The 20,949-nt window shown below is 35.9% G+C and overlaps 1 protein-coding gene across 1 annotated transcript; it reads left to right on the forward strand.

Moving 5' to 3' along the window:
• The first annotated feature begins 202 nt into the window (after positions 1–202).
• LOC122282746 (probable inactive purple acid phosphatase 27) lies at positions 203–6,167 on the forward strand. Its single transcript, XM_043094753.1, has 12 exons — positions 203–582; positions 2,621–2,712; positions 2,979–3,045; positions 3,129–3,251; positions 3,348–3,440; positions 3,635–3,764; positions 4,056–4,137; positions 4,228–4,360; positions 4,550–4,755; positions 4,869–4,994; positions 5,139–5,448; positions 5,595–6,167. Exons 1-12 carry the CDS (start codon positions 370–372, stop codon positions 5,898–5,900), a joined length of 1,881 nt encoding a protein of 626 aa, XP_042950687.1. The 5' UTR covers positions 203–369; the 3' UTR covers positions 5,901–6,167.
• The last annotated feature ends 14,782 nt before the right edge of the window (positions 6,168–20,949 follow it).

Raw genomic sequence — 20,949 nt, forward strand, 5'->3', positions numbered from 1 at the left:
TATTTTAAATAATTTTTTAAGATCTTGCTAAATTGAAATATAAAATTTATATTGAAATTTCATTTTAAGTTATAGTATTAAGTAAAAATTTAAAAATATTTTATTTTATTGAAAATTAAATGACTAACTTAAATTTCATCTTAGATGTCAATTTGTTTTAAGCTGCTCCGCTAACTCCTCTATATATATAACACGCCGGTGTTGCCTTTCTCTACCTCACAGCCTAATAACCACTTGCAACCTCCATTAATGGCTTCTTACAACTAGTACTTCAGCTAGCTGAGTTTATTCCTTCTCTTCTCTGCATTTCTTCACTCATTCCAGAACTCCCCCGATCCTTCTAAGCCAGAAAAAATTAGGTTAACAAAAATGGCAGACACGGCCTCGAGCTGCGGTCTGATGATGATGAAGTTGTTTACAATGGGGATGCTATGGTGGCTGGGGAGCATGGGCTTGGCATCAGGTCACGGTCATGGTAGATTTGACAAGCACCCACTCTCTGAGATTGACATTTACAAAACCACTCTTGCCCTCCGTGACTCCGTCTCCATCAAAGCCAGCCCCATCATTCTTGGCTTGAAGGTATCTCTCATGCATGATTTATTTTCTCATCCACGTACAATTAATTGTATGCTAATTGAGTACTGCTCCACGCTGCTAAGTATTATAATTAATTTCTCTCTCCTTTTATTCATGTCATGACGTGAATACGTTGTAATTTAAACTTAAATGTTGCGTGCGATATCTGAATAGTGGGATCTTGTAGCCACAAATAGATAAAATAAATTTATAAGTTAACATAATTTGATGTAATTATAAAACTATTTTTATTATAAAGTTGATATAACATATCATATATATATATATATATATAACAATGTTAATTTATAATCTTAGAGAAAATTGGAGTATTTAGATTTCTTGTGGACTGCTGGATTTAGTTCTAACTTTTTGTGGGTTACTATATAAGATGAATATATGGTGTCTACCTATGTATACTGTCTATATTAATACCAGTTTTTTTCCTCTAAAAAAGAAGAAAAATTATGAGAAGAGTAATTAATATTATTGAGTTATTAATTAGGAGCAGGCCGCCCATATTGGCATATTCGTCGGCAGGAAGAATTTCGTATATTATATTTGATTTGGTTTGCTTGGTGGAAGAACTAGCCATTCATGTAGTCCATATGCATGGCTGTCAGATAGAAAGGGACTTATCAACGAGAAATATGATCAATATATAAAAAATTAAGGAGCTAGCTGGCATCACGATGGCCCAGGTTGGCCATGCATGCACCATCCATGCATGTGTTGTATAAATATGGATTGCATCTCATAATAATCATCTTAATTTTGGAAGATGAATGTTATAACCAAACAAAAATTATAAAAATATAATCTTATAAGTTGATGTGATTTTATTTGATCTGTTAGATTTAATTTATAATAAAAATAACTTTACAATCTAATGAACCACGTAAAACCACGTCAGTTTGTAAGATTACTTTTATGTAATTTATTTGTAATTAAAATATTTCCCATTTCAAAATATGTGATTCTCACTTTCTTTGACTCATTATTTTAGATCATGATTTCTTGTTTGATATGAGGATATTTTAGAATATATCCGATCATGAATATAAATTTATCTCATAATAAATGAATGATGGCAATTTTCTTAAAAAAAAAAAAAATTGAATAGTGTGTATAATTATTTGATTGAAAATTTGTCCATCCTATTGTAAGAGGATCACATGATATTTCAATTGTTTATTATGGACTTACGCAAAACTTTATATATAATATAGATTATATAAGCTCTTGCGCGCATTTAAAACATTTTAAGAAAATAATTAAATATTGAAATTTGAAATGTTTAGATAAGATAGACGTAAGTACGTCCTTAGTTCAGACCGCATGCGCCTTGCAGTACTGGATTATGGAAATCTTATGAATATTATATAATATGATTAAAAAATTATTATTATTATTTATATTTTAATCTTTCCAAGTCCTGATAGTAATGAAAGCTTATCATGAATATCATTTTCATATTTTTAATAAAACTTCAGATAAATTTATCAGATTTGGAATCCTAACATTTCATTAATGGATCGGAATGATCATGATCTTATGATTTACAAAAAAATATTGTTATTTGGGGTTGTTTGTATAACACCACATACGCACAGGTAATTATATTGTAAGTGTTTATAATATATATGAATATATCAATAATAAAATGTGGTCCAAAAGTTATAATTGTTTATTATTAATAATAATATATGCTAGAAATAATTCTAAGGTGTGCAAGTATCACACATTTAAAAAAAAAAAAAAGAATAATTAATTTATCATTGAAAAGATATTTTTTTAATGTAGATCCCACATTTATCATTTTTTTTTTCAAACTAAAAGCGTGACAATCTATTATTATATAAAACATTTCCCTTATTGATAAATAATTGAGTAATCTGACAACATGATTACGTCCAAACAACGTGCGTTGTTTTATGATTAATTTATCATTCGATTATTGGTGTTGATGATGATATATCATTGTTTTTGCAGAAGTCTTAATAATTTGTCGGGTGTTTTCTATTCTTTTATATGATTACAGGGCGAGGATAAAGAATGGGTGACAGTGAATGTTGTGAACCCAGATCCATCTAAGGATGATTGGGTTGCGGTTTTCTCTCCTGCAAAGTTCAAGTACTAATCATATACATCTCTTAATACCATTAATACAATCTAGCAAGCTACTCAATTTCAATACACATTAATACCATTGAATTATAAAATGCGATTTAATTAGTTTTTGGCCTTTTACGAACTGAATTATATGGAGATTAATATAGCCATGAGACCAAAGTTAATCATGCATAGACAGGGAATTAGAATCATGTTTAGGAGTTTTGCTGCATATTCTTCTGTGAATGCTCTCAAGTTGAAGGAGTATTTTTGTTTTGAAATGGCAGCGCATCGACCTGTTCCCCAGTGACTGGTGAAGAAGAGGAGCCATATATATGCTCAAGCCCGATTAAGGTGTCTCCATTGTGAACTACTTTGAAATTAAAATCAATGGAAAGTTTCTTTGGTTTAATTAACGTATTTGATGTTCTTTACAGTTCAAGTATGCAAATTACTCCAATTCAAAGTATACAAAAACTGGCAAAACTGTTCTCAAATTCCAGTTGATCAATCAGAGGGCAGATTTCTCATTCGTATTATTTTCAGGCGGTTTGTCAACTGTATGTCCATTTCCCCCCCTGAGATCCTTGTAAAGGTGTTTTTATGCTTTATGTTTCTGCATCACTTATGAAAAATTATGTTTTTGGATATTGCAGCCTAAACTAGTGGCAGTTTCAAATTTCATTACATTTGCTAATCCTAAAGCACCTCTATATCCCCGCCTTGCTCAAGGGAAGTCATGGGATGAAGTAAGTTCATTTCACAACAGTTAATAACACCCATAAAATCTTCTTTTCTCCATCCCTTTGAGTAATAGAACCCAAGGAAGACTTGGTTTAAGAAATTTTAACACTATCAGGAGGGTTTTCCATACATATTTTGGACTTAAAAGGACACATGTATACAAATGATTCAAGCAGTGATCGTTTGATGATATTTGCAGATGACAGTAACTTGGACTAGTGGATATGCATTAGATGAAGCCGTTCCATTTGTTGAATATGCTGTGAAGGGACAAGCTAAAGCTCGATCCCCAGCTGGAACATTAACAATTGATCAGAACAGCCTTTGTGGTATTATTCGTTTCATCTGCCCACGAGTATGGCATACTTTTTTTGCAATACATAACTAGTTCATTGCTTTCAAGAAAGTTTTTAGTGATGACAAAAGTCCATGAGTGTAATCTTTATATTTATAATTAAGGACAAACCATTCAACAGCTTTCCAATGCATCTGAGCATTGCTTTGAATCATGTTTCTAAAGTTCTAATGTTTTGGGACACACTAGTTTATTGATATTTGCTTTCGGATTCAAAGTGAGCCGCAAGGCGGTTGCATGATGTGATTTTCTTGGTATTTTGTAGGTTCTCCTGCACGGACAGTAGGGTGGCGTGATCAGGGTTTCATACATACAAGTTTCTTGAAAAATTTATGGCCCAACTTTGTGTATGTTTTTATACATTTTTATTAACATAAAACTATCCTAAATTGTTGACCGAAGATATCTATTGAAGGTTGGTTATGATGGTATTTCAGGTACACTTACAGGATGGGTCATCTCTTATCGAATGGTTCATATATCTGGAGCAAATCCTACTCTTTCAAATCATCCCCTTATCCTGGACAGGACTCACCACAGCGTGTTGTAATATTTGGCGACCTTGGGAAGGTAGTTATGAGAATTGACTAAACGAAATCTATAGATTAGCAATTAAAAGGAGATTAACTCCAGTCACTCGCTGATATGTCCATAGCCTTGGGAGGGTACTTGAAAACCTCTGCCAAGAGTTTAATTAATAAGATTTATTGTGCATGAATTATGGTCAAAATATTTTAAATTTTTTCCTCTGTATATCAGGCTGAACGTGATGGTTCAACTATGTATGCCGATTATCAGCCAGGATCTCTGAATACTACCGACCAACTCATCAAGGACTTGAAAAACATAGACATAGTTTTCGTTATTGGAGATTTAGCTTATGCAAATGGATACATCTCACAGTGGGACCAATTCATGTCACAGGTTGAGCCCATTGCATCAGCTGTCCCATTTATGGTCGCAAGGTTTGCCTCGTTACACGTTCCCATCTAATCACATAACCTTGTAACAATAAATCCCAAATAGTTAAATTCACCTCTTTGTATTAAGTTATGTATCTTTATTGGTTATCATGCAGCGGTAATCATGAACGTACGTGGCCAAATTCAGGAGGCTTCTATCAATATACAGATTCTGGAGGGGAGTGCGGTGTGACTGCTGAGACCCTTTTCTACTTTCCTGCTGAGAACAGAGCCAACTTCTGGTAAAAACAATCACATATACGTTTTTCAACTTCTGGTAAAAACAATCACATCTACGTTTTTCAACTTCTGGTAAATCCTTTGTTTTTTGTACAATGACTTTTCTTTTTTGAGATTCATGACGGAAATTTCAACTCAATGAGCAGGTATTCAACAGATTATGGCATGTTTCGATTTTGCATAGCTGATAGTGAACATGATTGGAGGGAGGGATCAGAACAGTACCGATTCCTTGAGCATTGCCTTGCAACAGTAGATAGAAGGAAGCAACCTTGGTTGATCTTTGCTGCTCATAGGCCTCTTGGATATTCCTCTAATGAATGGTATGCCGAGGAGGGTGCATATTCAGAGCCAATGGGAAGGGATGATTTGCAGAAGCTTTGGCAAAAGTATAGGGTAGACATTGCATTTTTTGGCCATGTCCATAACTATGAAAGAACATGCCCCATTTACCAGGTAATGGATGCTGCAAAAATCTCCGCACTTTTTGTCTCAAAAGTTTAAAATGTAACTTCAATTATTTAAATTACATTCTCTAGTAACATTTCTAGACCAAACATCACATGAAAATTACTTCCATGCCATTTTCTACGTTGTTGTAGAATACATGCGTCAAATCTGGAAATACGAGTTATTCCGGCGTCATGAATGGAACAATCCATGTTGTCGCTGGAGGTGGAGGTAGTCATTTAGCATCCTTCGCCACGGAAATACCCAACTGGAGCCTTTTCAGAGACTATGACTTTGGCTTTACAAAACTGACAGCATTCAACCACTCTTATCTGCTCTTCGAGTATAAGAAAAGCAGTGATGGGAAGGTGTATGACTCCTTCACTATTACAAGGGAATACATGGATGTCTTGGCTTGTGTTCATGACAGCTGTTCACCGAGCACTTTGGCCGCTTGAGATGTGTTTCGTGCACTATCCAACTGTGGTAGTTATCCAGCAGCAGTAAGAGATCCTTATAATAGGGGACTCTAGCAGCAGTTATGAACTTATTATCTCATCACTTGTCACATTTTTATTGTTTATCCTTAATTGTAGGGTGTTATCTTTATCAGTAGAGAGTCTAGCCAGTTATCGGGTTGTTATGTTGATTGTTGCCATCGTGTAAGTCTATTGTCTATTTATTCAAACACCATTAATGAATATAGCTTCTGGTTTGTCATTTTATTGTTCTAGTACTGTGCGGGTTCATTGTTAATACCTTGAAGAGAGTCAAGGTACGTAACAAAGGTATCTAGAGCCAGGCTATTTGAATAATTGGGAGGTCCAATTTGCCCGAAAGAAACCAAAAACAGGTCCGGTTTCCCTAGAATGAAACCAGAAATACCGGATCAGTACACGAGCGACCCAACCATAGGTCGAAAAAAGAACAAAATCGTAGTTTTTTCAGGTTTTTCCATTGTTTCTCGAACTATTACAAGTTATTTTTCACATAAACTATAAGAAATGCAACCAAATGTGAGCAAGAATCAAGAGTGTGTGCTGGGCGATGAAAGAAAAAGGTATGGAAGAAAGTTTCTCCTTTTACTTGCTTGATAAAATGTCTGTACAAAAGAATGCTTATATAAGCCTACAAAAAAAGCATGTGATTTCCATCGTACAGATTCTCCATTATCTCCCTAGCTAACAACCTTGACAGAAAAAACAAAAGAAAAGAAAGTGGCTGTACAAGCAGACAAAAAATTGTACACTGAAATATTGCTCTGCATTTCTGTACACTGAAATATTCTCTGCATTTTCTGTACACTGAAATACTGCTCTGCATTTTCCTCTAAGCAACTTCACTAGTTTCCAATAGCCCCCCTCAAGATGGAGAGTAGATATCTACTACTCCCATCTTGAGCATGCATGAGTAGAGACTTTGAGAATCCAAAGCTTTGGTAAGCATGTCTGCAATCTGAGATTTGCTCATGACATGCTTAGTGACAATGCTTCCATCTTGTATTTTGTCTCGGATTAGGTGACAATCAAGCTCTATGTGCTTGGTCCTTTCATGAAAGATGGGATTTGTGGCTATATGCACAACAAACTTATTGTCACAATATAAAATGGCAGCTTGGGGATGTGTTACCTGTAAGTCTTCAAACAAATATCTAAGCCAAGTTAATTCACAACACAAATTTGCCATAGCCCTGTATTCTGCCTCTGAAGAGGACCTAGAAACCACTTGCTGCTTCTTAGACTTCCAAGACACCAATGACTCTCCAATCAAAACACAATATCCTGTCACAGATTTTCTGGTATCAGGACAAGCACCCCAATCTGAATCACTATACCCATGCAACTGCAGCTTTGAATTTATGGGATAAAATAACCCTTGGCCTGGTGCCCTTTTGATGTATCTTAGAATTTTATGTGCTGCATGCAAATGTGGAACCCGAGGACTATCCATGAATTGGCTCAATAACTGAACAGGATATGAAATATCTGGTCTTGTTATTGTTAGATACAACAAACAACCAACCAATCTTCTGTAAAGTGTTGGTTCTGGAAGTAATTCTCCTTCTTCTTTACTTAACTTCATGTTCTGGTCCATAGGGATCCTAATAGGTGCAGAACCGATGGTCCCTGAATCACTTAGAATGTCTAGGGCATATTTCCTTTGGCATATGTGAATGCCATGCTCAGACCTGGCCACCTCAATCCCAAGAAAATATTTCAATTTTCCCAAATCCTTGATTCTAAACTTATCATGAAGTGAAGCTTTGAGATGATTGATGGTGTCAATGCAGTCACTAGCTACAATAATATCATCTACATACACTAGAATAGCTGTGAATGAACTATTGCTTTTCTTGGTGAATAAACTGTAATCAGCTTTAGATTGAGTGTACCCTTGTTCAACAATGAACTTGGACAGCTTAGAGTACCACTGTCGTGATGCCTGTTTCAGTCCATATAAACTTTTCTTAAGTTTGCATACCCTCTTGCTATTACTATTAAAATACCCAGGAGGGAGTTCCATGTACACTTCCTCATCTAACTCACCATGCAAGAATGCATTATTCACATCAAATTGGTAAAGATTCCATACTTTTATTGCTGCTACAGCCAACAAGGTTCTTATAGTGACTAACTTAGCCACGGGTGAGAAGGTCTCATGGTAATCGAGACCTTCTTGTTGGGTATAACCCTTTGCCACTAGTCTTGCTTTAAATCTCTCCACACTCCCATCAGCATTGAACTTAACCTTATACACCCACTTGCACCCAATGGCTTTCTTATGAGGAGGTAAATCAACTAAAGACCAAGTGTCATTAAGTTCAAGAGCCTTAATCTCAACTCTCATGGCTGTGCACCATTCAGGATAATTCTTGGCTTTTTGGTAATCTTTAGGCTCAGATTGTGAGGTAATGGAAACAATAAAAGATTTGTGTGCAGTGGACAGTTTTTCATAGGAAATACTGTTACTAAGAGGAAAGGGGTTACCTGAGGGGTTTTGGCCCTTTTGTTCGTCCAAAACTTGGGATGAGTGAAGAGAGGCAGCTTGTTGGCATATGAAGTCCTGCAAGTAAGGAGGTGCCCTTCGAATTCTCATTGATCTGCGAGGTAAGTGAGTTATAGAGGTGGTATTTGGTGTAGAATCATGGCTAGGAGGATTTTGAAGGTCATTATCAGGTTCACTTTGATCAGAAGTTTATGAGATTTCTTCTTCAGAAATTTCAATTTGAGTATTTGTCTCTATTCCTTGTGGGACAGGTTTTGTAAAACTGGTAGGAATTTGAGTAAAACTGACATTTCCTTGATCTGGTTGGGTTTGAATATTTGTGAGAATTTCTTTGTAGGGAAAGACATTTTCATAGAAAACAACATTCCTAGAGACAAAAATCTTTTTGGTTTCAAGATCCAACAAAGTGTATCCTTTGATTCCAAAGGGATATCCTATAAACATACATCTTTTTGCTCTAGGGTCAAACTTGTGCCTTCCATTAACAGTTGTTGTAGCAAAAGCTAAACAACCAAACACCTTAAGATGGTTGTAATCAGGTTTCTTCTTGAATAAAACTTGATAAGGGCTTTTGTCATTTAATGTGGGTGAAGGTGTTCTGTTTATGAGATGGACAGCAGTTAAAACACAGTGATTCCAATATTTTAGAGGGATGCCACTTTGGAATTTCAATGCCCTAGCAGTGTTTAGAATATGCTGATGTTTTCTTTCTGCAACAGCATTTTGTTGGGGTGTTTCAATACAAGTCCTTTGGTGTGCCATTTTTAAGATAAAAGTCTCTCATATTGAATTCCCCCCCATTATCACTTCGAATGATTTGTACTTTGGTTTCAAATTGGGTTTCTACCATGGCATAGAAATTTTGAATAGTGGTAGTGGCATCAGATTTGAATTTTAGCATGTAGACCCAAGTGCATCTACTGAAATCATCCACAATAGTCAAAAAATATCTAGAACCATCACTTCCTATTTCATTGCAAGGACCCCAAATATCACAGTGTATTAATTGAAAACATCTTTCTATTTTGTGTGAACTTATAGGAAAGGGTAACTTGTGCAGCTTAGCTAGAGGACATATGGAGCAAAGCTTATCACTAGTTTGTTTTGAAAACTGAACATCATCATTCATTTTAAAAATAGAATAAGAAGAGTGTCCTAGCCTATAATGCCAAATGTCAAAGTTTTGGTCATCCTTGATGACTGATGCAGAAATAGGAATTGGAGATGGGACATTTAATTTGATCAAGACATCTGATAGAGCTGAAGAAGAGACCTCCTCTTGCAGCATATGGTATAGCCCTTGCCTAACCTCACCCATGCCAATCGTTTTCCAAACTAAAAGGTCCTGAATATAGCAAAAATGAGAGAAGAAAATCAAGCAACAATTGAGAGTTTGAGTAAGCCTTTTGGCAGATATCAAGTTAAAAGAAAAACTGGGAACACACAGAACATCATGGAGAATTAAGGAGTCTGTGATTTTTATTGTACCTATTTGAGTAACTGGTGCTACATCACCATTAGGTAAGATAACAGAATAGGAAACTTTGGTTTGAGAAGTAGAAAATAGGGAGGCAGAACAGATCATGTGATCTGTCGCCCCCGTATCAATTATCCAAGGTATTTCTAAAACATTTAAAAACTTGGAAGATGTAGATAAACATGTTGATATACTAGAAACTTGATGGATGTCTCCATCAGAGGAAGAAGCCATAATACTCTGAACATTATTTGCTGAGGAAATCAAGTGTGAAGGATTTGTGCTTGGTTTGAGCAAAGCTAAAAGCTGTGAGTATTGCTCTTGGCTTAAGGACACTTGAGATTTGTCATTCACCATTTCTTGTGTAGGAGCAGAAGTAGTAACTTGGTTGACAACAAATCTGCTCTTTTCATCAGACTTGTGGGTTGATGGATATCCATGGAGTTTGAAGCACTTATCTGCAGTGTGACCTGGAATCTGACAGTGAGAGCAAACTGATTTGTTTGGGTTAGCTTTAAAACTTCTCTCAAGTAAGTGCCCTGGAATCTTGCAAAAAGTGCAGTAGTATTTATCTCTCTTTTGTGTGGGATTGCTGGTTTCACCCCTTTCTTTGTGGTTGCCTCTAGTGAATAGAGCCATAGAGTCTTGGACAGGTCCTTCTGTGGATTTTCCCTCCTCTTTTCTTCTTGTTGTATTATAGAGTAGACTTCGTTAAGGCTAGGGAAAGGTTTTATTAAAAGGATTTGAGCTTTGATTCCTTTGTAAGAGTCATTTAGTCCCATTAGGAATTTCATGACCCAGTCCCTCTGCTGATTTTGAACAACAGTTTTTAAACCTCCACAACTACAACTAGGAATGACTTCATAGTTCAAAAGTTCATCCAAAAGAGTTTTGAGCTTGGAAAAGTAGACACTTACAACATCCTGGTTTTGCATTAGCATGGTAATAGCTTGCTTAATTTCAAAAATCCGAGGTGCATTTTTTTGAGCAAAGCGTTGTTCCAGCTCAAGCCAGAGTTGATGTGTTGTCTCAGCATACACAGTGCTGCACTTAATATCTACAGCCATGGTATTCTGCATCCAGGTAATCACAATGTCATTGCAGCGTAACCAATGCTCTATGAGGGGATCATTTGGATCTATAGGTTCACATAGGCTTCCATCTATGAAGCCAAGTTTATTTCTGATGCGTAATGCCCTCTTCATTGATCTAGCCCATGAATAATAATTACTGGCATCCAAGCTATGAGTGACAAGCATGGCACCAGTACCATCATTGCTTCCAATAAAATATGGGCTATTTGGATGGGTAGGATCATGAGTGTTTGAGTTTTAGTTTTGGTTTTGATTTTGATTTTGGTTTCGGTTTTGGTTTTGATTTTGGTTTTGGTTTTGGTTTTGGTTTTCTGAGTTAGGATCTTTCATAGCCAAGCTGTGATACCATATAAGAAATGCAACCAAATGTGAGCAAGAATCAAGAGTGTGTGCTAGGCGATGAAAGAAAAAGGTATGGAAGAAAGTTTCTCCTTTTACTTGCTTGATAAAATGTCTGTACAAAAGAATGCTTATATAAGCCTACAAAAAAAGCATGTGATTTCCATCGTACAGATTCTCCATTATCTCCCTAGCTAACAACCTTGACAGAAAAAACAAAAGAAAAGAAAGTGGCTGTACAAGCAGACAAAAAATTGTACACTGAAATATTGCTCTGCATTTTCTGTACACTGAAATATTCTCTGCATTTTCTGTACACTGAAATACTGCTCTGCATTTTCCTCTAAGCAACTTCACTAGTTTCCAATATAAACAACAATCTACAATGGAGGCAAGAACTTCACAGCTAGAGTAGTCAATGAAGGCAATATCAGAAGGGCAACAACAGTTAATAGAAAGGATGGCGGAAGTATTCCTATTGACCAAGATAAGAGTTCTCTCGCCCAAAAACCAAGCCAGTGCTTTTGTAGGTGGCCTTTAGGAGTCTATTAAAGCGAATGCTATAGCAGCAACTAGCAAGGCCATAAGACCTATCAATGACAGTGGTGCTAACAAGAATTTATAAGAACGATTAAGGAAAATTCTATACACCATACTATTATCTCACTTATATCTCATTAAATAAGATGTGATACATTTATTATAATTAAATAATGATTTATTGTATATTTTTTTATCATCAAATAGTGATAAATACACTACATCATATATAGTTAGATGTAAATAGAATAGTGATGTGGTTACTCAAAAATTAATGTCTTGTGAAAACTGCCATGGGGGTAGCTTAAGAAGAATATCAGAGACACTCACTACAAAGAAAATGAATATTTGTGATCAATTTTTTACAATGAACATGACTGTTTGCAATGAAAATAAATTTATTTTAATTAAAAATAGTTATTTCATTAGAAATAACTGATTGTAAATAAGCAATTTTCTTACCGTGACTCGTGGAGGAGAAATGAAGACAATGATGACGGTCAAACGACTAATCCTAGCAGAGCTCCGAGAACGGCAAGAAAAATGCTTATTCTTCAAACGTAGGGGTGTCAAATCGTGTTAATAGGTCGTGTTCGTGTCGTGTCAAAGTATGTATATTATACTATATAGCTAAACACTAACCGATCCGTTAAGCTTATCGTGTCAAAATCTCAAACCCTAACATGATCCATTAACATAACGTGTCGTGTCTTGTCGTGTCAACTTATTTTGACACATTAATGAATATTACTAAATAAGTTGACATGACACAATACGACCCGTTTCAAATTGTTTATATAAATGAGTTGAATAGACATGAAATTAACCTATTTGACTTAATTAAATTTAACATAATTTTCTGTAAATGTTAAAATCACAATATCTATAAAAATTAGAAAACTAACTACAAGTCTAAAATTACAATCTAAACAATAAAAATATCGAAATTAAAACTCTAATAATTTTACTTTTGAGTAGAAGGATATAATTGTAATTTTAACTTTCTTAACGTGTCATAACGGGTCAAAACAGGTTGACCCGTTATCAACCCGTTAAGCAATAATGTCTTAACGGGTCAACCCATTTTGACCCGAACCCATTAGGACCAAACTCTAACCCGCTATTATCGTGTCGTATTCGTGTTGGGTTAACGGGTCGTGTAACAAATTGTCACCCCTATTCAAACGGAATGAAAATAAAAGGCTTAAACAAGTTTCTAGAAGATAAAACTAAAAATCAAAGTAATTACACACGTTTAGGTATTTTTTTTATGTTTTCAGTTAAAGAAATTAAATAACCAAAGGAACATTAACATCTGGTACTGATCACAAACATGATTAATTATTACACTGTGTACATAATAATTTTGAAAAGTGCTATAATTAAAATGAAATCTTATAAAAATAAATTTACAAATTAAAGTGACTTGATCACATAATATGTTAGACTTATTTCATAATAAAAATAGTTTTAAAATTACCAACCTTCAAAATTTATACTAATAGTATTTATTTAATGAAACTTATTTATAAAAAAAATTATAATTTAATATATCACATTAAATTACGTTAATTTATAAATTTATTTTTATAAAATCTATTTATAACTAAAACATTAATCAACTAAAACATTAATCAATAACTTTTATGTCATGCAAAAGCACTACTTTTGAAGGCAGCACATGCATTGTAAACGTTTGTATTAACGTCGGTAAGAGGAATAATTTTGAAAAATACCACCGTGAACGTACGTAATGTTGGAAATCTCCTAAGTGTGAAATATCATTTGAACTTATAGCCAGCCAGCCACCAAAAATTTCTAGCAGCAAATATTGACCAATATTTCTGCACCGAAAGAAGCCTGCTTTTAGTCAAGAAGTGTGGGTATTTTGTCTTCCATGGCTTCTCCTATAAAAGGAGATCATTTGTTGAAGATTAAATTCATCCTTACTGCGGTGAGCGATCAAACAGAGGGTTGAGGGCGAAATTTAGGTTCTGGAGAAATCCAGAACAGAGGGCCATTTGAGAGATAGAGAGCTTGTTTATGAATGTTTGTAATTTTGTACAAACATATTGAAAATACTGAGTTTCCGATTCAGTGGATGTAGGCAAGTTGCCGAACCACTTAAATATTGTCTCCCTATCGTCTTATTTGATTTTTTGGATAGGCCAGAGGCGCAACAATTGGTATCAGAGTTTTGGTTTCGTACTGTCCAAAAAAATCAAGTTGATCCAAATCAACTTTTGACCACACAATGATGTTTCTCGCATCAAGACGAATATGTTGCCGCAAACAGCATAAAAAACGGATGCTGGAGGGGCCCGTACACACCCCTAGAAGTCGGAGAGTGCACAAACGAGCCTCAATCGCACCAGAGGAAGAAGACGTGTGGAAGCGCCAGAGGAAGAAGACGCGTGAGAGACACACTCCCACGCACCCTCACGCACACCAGGGGTTGAATACGCGTGATAGTGACGCGCTCACGGGCCCCCACGTGCCCTAGGAGCACTCGACGCGTGTAATACACGTGCCACAGACGCCTTGCTGCAGTGCGTGTAAGCCACGGGCTGGATGATCTGGATCATCCGTTTTTCAGATTTTTGGTGGGCTAGATCTATGCTATTTGGAGTACGATTTCAACGATCAAATAGTATTTTCTAACTATTTGGATTATTCCGGATTCATTCGTATGGTGAGAACGTTGAGATTCGCCATCGGTACTTTCAATATGAACCGTGCATAAGTTGCAGATCATTTTGGGCTTAATCTATGCCAGTTGGAGTTCAATTGCGATGATCAAATAGTTCTAACAAACTATTTGGATTATTCCGGACTCATTTGTACGGTGGGAATGTTGAGATTCGCCATCGGTACTTTCGATCTAGATCGTCCATAGTTGCAGATCATTTTGGGCAAGATCTACGCTAGTTAGAGTTCAACTGTGATGATCAAATAGTGCTGACAAACTATTTGGATCATTCCGAACTCATCCGTATGGTAGGAATGTTGAGATTCGCCATCAGTACTTTTGATCTGAACCGTGCATAAGTTACAGATCATTTTAGGCTTGATCTACTCTAGTTGGAGTTCAAATACAATGATCAAATAGTGCTGACAAACTATTTGGATCACTCTGGACTCATCTGTATGGTGAGAATGTTGAGAATCTCTATCTGTACTTTCGATCTGAACCGTCCATGAGTTGCAGATCATTTTGGGCTAGATCTACGCCAGTTGGAGTTCAATTGCGATGATCAAATAGTGCTGACAAACTATTTGGATTATTCCAAACTCATCTGTACAGTGGGAAAGTTGAGATTCTCCATCGGTACTTTTGATCTGAACTGTATATAAGTTGCAGATCATTTTGGGCTTGATCTACGCCAGTTGGAGTTCAATTGTGATGATCAAATAGTACTGAAAAACTATTTGGATCATTCCGGACTCATCTGTACGGTAGGAATGTTGAGATTCTCCATTGGTACTTTCGATCTGAACCATGCATAAGTTGCAAATCATTTTGGGCTTGTTCTACGCTAGTTGGAATTCAATTGCGATGATCAAATAGTGCTGACAAGCTATTTGGATCCTTCTGGACTCATCTATACGGTGGGAATGTTGAGATTCGCCATCGGTACTTTCGATCTGAACAGTGCATAAGTTGCAGATCATTTTGGACTTAATCTAAGGCAGTTGGAGTTCAATTGTGATGATCAAATAGTGCTGACAAACTATTTGGATCATTCCGGACTCATCCGTATGGTGGGAATGTTGAGATTCGCCACCAGTACCTTTGATCTGGACCGTTCAAATTTTAGATCCGTTGTGGGCTTGATCAAAGCCTTTTGCAGTCCAATTACGATGATCAAATAGTGCTGACAAACTATTTAGATCATTATGGACTCATCCATATGGTGAAAATGTTGAGATTCGCCATCGGTACTAATGATTTGGACCGTTCATACTTCAGATCAGTTGTGGGCTTGATCGTAGCTAGTTGGAGTCGTGACAGACTCATTTGTTTAGGGCTTGATCGCAGCCAGTTGGAGTCATGACTGACTCATATGTTTTGGGTTTGATCTCAGCCAATTGGAGTCATGCCAGATTCATTGGTTTTGGGTTTGATGTCAGCCAGTTGGAGTCCATTGTTGCCGGACTTAGTTCGTTTGGGCTTGATTTAAGCTAGTTGGGATCATGAAGTTTGAGGAGCAAACTTCAGATCATTGGACGATGCTGATTAACTTTTTATATCAGCAGGTTTTGGCAATCATACAACTCATGGAGCATAATGTTATTAAGAGGAGAACCGCAACGGATCTCATTGTGGCTTTCTTTGAAAAGCCAGTTGTAAATAACAAAGTGCAGATGAAGAAACAATTTAACTTTAGAAAATGCAAAAGGTACTATTGTTGCCCAATAGTATTTGGTGTTGTGGTCAAAAAGTTGGGAGGTCATGAGAATGGCTATGAGTAATTCTACAAAGTAGTCGAAGTTGAAGTTTCATAATGTAAGAGATCTTATCTTAAATGAGGAGGTGCGCAGAAGAGATTCTGGAAAGATCTCAAGTCTGTTGGTCCTGAATGTTGATAATCAGGTCAGAAACTTAGATTAGTCAAAGTCCATGAATAAGGACAGAGGCAAGTCAAGATCTGGACAACAGATGACTCACTAGAAATTGTGGCAAGACAGGCCACAAGAGACTGCTAAAATTAAGAGAAAACTGAGAATGTTGTTGTTAATATGGTGACTGAAGAAATACATGACGTCGTATTTCTTGCAGTGCACAATGCTGTTACAGACAGCTTGAAGACATCAGTCATTCAAGTGTGTTTTCTCAAAAGGGTGTGGAAGGTCACGAATGATTCATTGGTCTTGGCTTGTGGTAATAGTCGTGTGAATTAGATGAGGAAGTTAAAGGAAATCAGTTTTACTTTTCCTCATCTAAACCTGAAGAAATCTCCCTAGACCACGATATGAAGTAAAGGTGTGAGAGATGGGAACAAAACATCAGATGTTCAAGGGATATCTACACCTAAAGTTGATGATTGCATGACTGCCAAGACGATCAGACTTCCATGGTGTTTACTACCTTAAACTATATCCTGCTGAATGAAGGTAGTGAACTACGATATGAAAAAAAATCTTGCAAGAATGGACATTATGCAAGTCGAAGTTAGTAGAGACTGCACACAAGATGGGCACATCGACTGAAGACAGGATATGTTAGTAGCAAGATGAGGAGTCAGTCTCCAAGGCAGAGATGGAGACCTCAGCAACAGGTTCTGTGATATGTGTCAAAGTCCATACGAGACCATTGATTCCCAGTGCAGTGGGAGATGTGTTGCCCTATATAGATGTATTGATTAAGGGCATTGTACATGATGAACTAAAGTTATGCATCACTTTAGTTTGTCTTCTAACTTGAAGACATAAGCTGTAAAATTGTAGAGATGATAAGGGATCATCCTGGAGATAAAGGCTAGCATGTTGAAAACCAGTCTCCAAGTTGGAGATTGGTGTGATTGTAGGATTATAGAGCCTGGTTTTGAAAGCTGTAAGGGCACCAGGTAGATTGTTTGCTCCACTGTGGCTCGAGCAAAACTCAGTTTGCTCAAGGTGTACATGAATGCGGACTCATGGACTTGAGTGAAAAAAGAATCCTAAAGAGTTGAGATTGTGCAGTAAAGTACTTGTAAATCTCCTCTGAAAAAATCCCTTGCAAGCTCTGTGAATATAGACGATGCTGATGCATTGGAAGATACATTTGGAGAGGCATCTGGACATCCATTTGAAGAAGTACCTGCAGATGCATTTGATAGCGAAAATATCTCATGGCTAACAAGCATTTCAATGAAGGAGTGCAATCATTTGAAGGATGCAACTGTTTGTAGCATCCTAGTATGGCATACTTGGGTGGAGGGGGTGATTGTTGGAAATCCCCCAAGTATGAAATGCCATTTGAACTTGCAGCCAGCCAGCCACCCACTGAAAGTTTTTAGCAGCAAATATTGACCAATATTTCTGCACCGAAAGAAGCCTCCTCTTGGTCAAGAAGTGTGGGTGTTTTGTCCCTCATGGCTTCTCCTATAAAAAGAGATCATTTGCTGAAGATTAAATTTATCCTCACTGCGGTGAGCGATCAAACAGAGGGTTAAGGGCGAAATTTAGGTTCTAGGAAAACCCAGAACAGAGAGCCATTTGAGAGATAGAGAGCTTGTTTATGAGTGTTTGTAATTTTATACAAACATATTGAAAATACTGAGTTTCCGATTCAGTGGACGTAGGCAAGTTGCCAAACCACTTAAATATTGTCTCCCTATTGTCTTGTGTGATTTTTTGGACATGTCAGAGGTGCAACACGTAATATGTATTGTTTGTTTTTAGAAATCTAGAAAAAGTAAGATTAGAGGAATAATCCATAACAGCTAGGGAAAATTAATTAGAATTTGACGTTAAATTGGAAGGATCAAAATCGTACGTACTTTATTTTCTATGCATGTTTTAAAATGATAACCATTATGGAGGAACATCACGATGATAAAAGAAAAATGTCACAAAAAAAATAATGATAAAGAAGGAAGAACGTACAAACAATAGTTTACAAAGCTTGTGATCATCAAGGCTGATCTAGGCCACTAGCTCCTCTATATAACACGCCGGTGTTGCCTTTCTCTCCCTCACAGCCTAATCCCTTGCAACCTCCATTAATGGCTTCTTAGAACTAGTAATTCAGCTAGCTGCCTTTATTCCTTATTCTCTTCTCTGCATTTCTTCACTCATTCCAGAACTCCCCCGATCCTTCTAAGTCAGAAAAATTAGATTAACAAAAATGGCAGACACGGCCTGGAGCTTCGGTCTGATGATGATGAAGTTGTTTACAATGGGGATGCTTTGGTGGTTGGGGAGCATATGTAATACCCTAGTCTTACTATGTGAGTTTTTATATCATTTTATTTTATTCCTTAAGTTAAATATGTTCATGTAAAGATTTTTATTATTTTATTTATGATGGGTGTGTTTTTATTTTTATTTTATATGGGTTGTTAAAATAAATTAAGTACATGATTTTTAAGGTCTTATAGTATTTTCTCTTAAACTCTAAAATTTTATGATTTATGAAAGAGCACAAATGATTCCCGCCATTGGATTGGTAATTGGAATAGTTATCTTCCTAAATCTAATCCTAACCCTTCATTTCCTTAAGCTTTTAATGACCAAAAATTTAACTAAGTCTTCTTCTCTTATGAATCGTTGGTCTACACCTAATAGATGAAAGATTTTCTCTTCAAACCCATCGGTCTACACCTAATAGATGAAGCATTTTCTCTTCAAACCCATCGGTCTACACCTAATAGATGAAGCATTTCTCTTCAACCTCATCGGTCTACACCTAATAGATGAAGGATTTTCTCTTCAAACCCCTCGGTCTACACCTAATAGATGAAGGATTTTTTCTTCAAACACATCGGTCTACACATAACAAATGAACCCCTTCAAACCCATGGGTCTACACCTAACAAATGAAGAACAAGTCTTCTTCATCTCTCTTTTCATGCTAGCCAACACCACTTCCCTCTTTTCTTCTCCTCTTCAAGAAATCAAACTCCTCTCATTTTTCTTCAAACTTTGGACCTTCACTTCACCTCTTGAAAGAATCTAGGAGCTTAAGGTAAATTGTTTAATATGATTTTATGTGATTTTGGAAGCTAACTAAATTGTTTAGCTTATGTTTTGATGTTATATTTTATATATCTACATATATGCTCTGTTTTAAGGGATTAAGTATTTATATGGGGCTGTTTTGATGTTATGTTTTGTATATCTACATATATGCTCTGTTTTAAGAGATTAATTATATATATAAGGTTGTTTTAATGTTCTTTTTTGTGTATATATATAATTATGTTCTGTTTTAAGTGATTAAATGCATATATGGAGTTGTTTTGATGTTATGTTAACTAAATTAACTATCTTCTTATGTTACTCTTGTAAAGATTTGTCGAGATGGTAGTTATTTGAAGTAACATTAAGGGTAGAAAATGACGTTAGATTTATAATTTTTTCAGCCATCGTTAAAAGGGGATCTAAAGGATGTTGGATGAGTTTTAACACACTTGTTATTTATTGGACTAGGATTTTCTGAAGTTAAAGGGATTGCAGCGGATCGAGGTAAGTAGCTATGACCATGCGCCCACGCCAAGTTCTCTTGTAGAATAATATTTCTCTATCTCTTTCCAAACATTCCTCTAATTAAAGAATAAATTGAGTTTATATTATATACAAGCTTTTCTTAGTAGCCCTTGTTAAGTATCCTATTGATTATAATTGATTGTATGTATATATGGTAATGCATGCATGTAGACCCTAAGTTATGAAATTTTTATACATGCTTCTTGAAATAACTAAGATTTTATTTATATGTAAGCATGACATAAAATGCTATTTTTCAAAATAAAAGCATATTCATCGGACTAAGGAAGATATTGAAAACGTCCAGGTACAGACGAATCTATTGAGGAGCTGAGTATTTCTGAGGAGGGAGGGACCGATGTTTAGTAGTCCCTGGGTAGTTTGGTTTCTTTTTATGAAAATATATGTTTCTTATATTTTAATATTGGACTCCACACGGGGATGTTTTATTGAGTTAACTTCTAGACAAGATACCTTCGGGTATAAAGTATATAGTGGGGTAATGAAAATCCCTCTTACTTTAAGTTAGTTTCCTTTTGTAAAGACTGAAGGGACTGAGTCCCTTTTTGTTTAAAGTAGTTATGTTACATAAATGGATGACGGACTTTGAGAGTCCTTTGTAAATGAATGTAAAGGTATGTCTATTAGATGTTTCTTTTAGTTAGAAATTAGAATTTATGCGTGATGCGTTCGAATCGTCTCGCATTATCTTTAAAAAAAATTATTAAAATAATAATAATAATAATAATAATACTAATAACAATGTGAGAATTCATATATAAATAAATTTATTGTTATAATAAGAAAATGAATAGATACGAGATCACAATCTCGCTCTTGATAGGGTGGGGTTGTGACAGC

The sequence above is a fragment of the Carya illinoinensis genome, chromosome 11, assembly GCF_018687715.1.
Source record: "Carya illinoinensis cultivar Pawnee chromosome 11, C.illinoinensisPawnee_v1, whole genome shotgun sequence".
NCBI classification, from domain to species: Eukaryota; Viridiplantae; Streptophyta; class Magnoliopsida; order Fagales; family Juglandaceae; genus Carya; species Carya illinoinensis.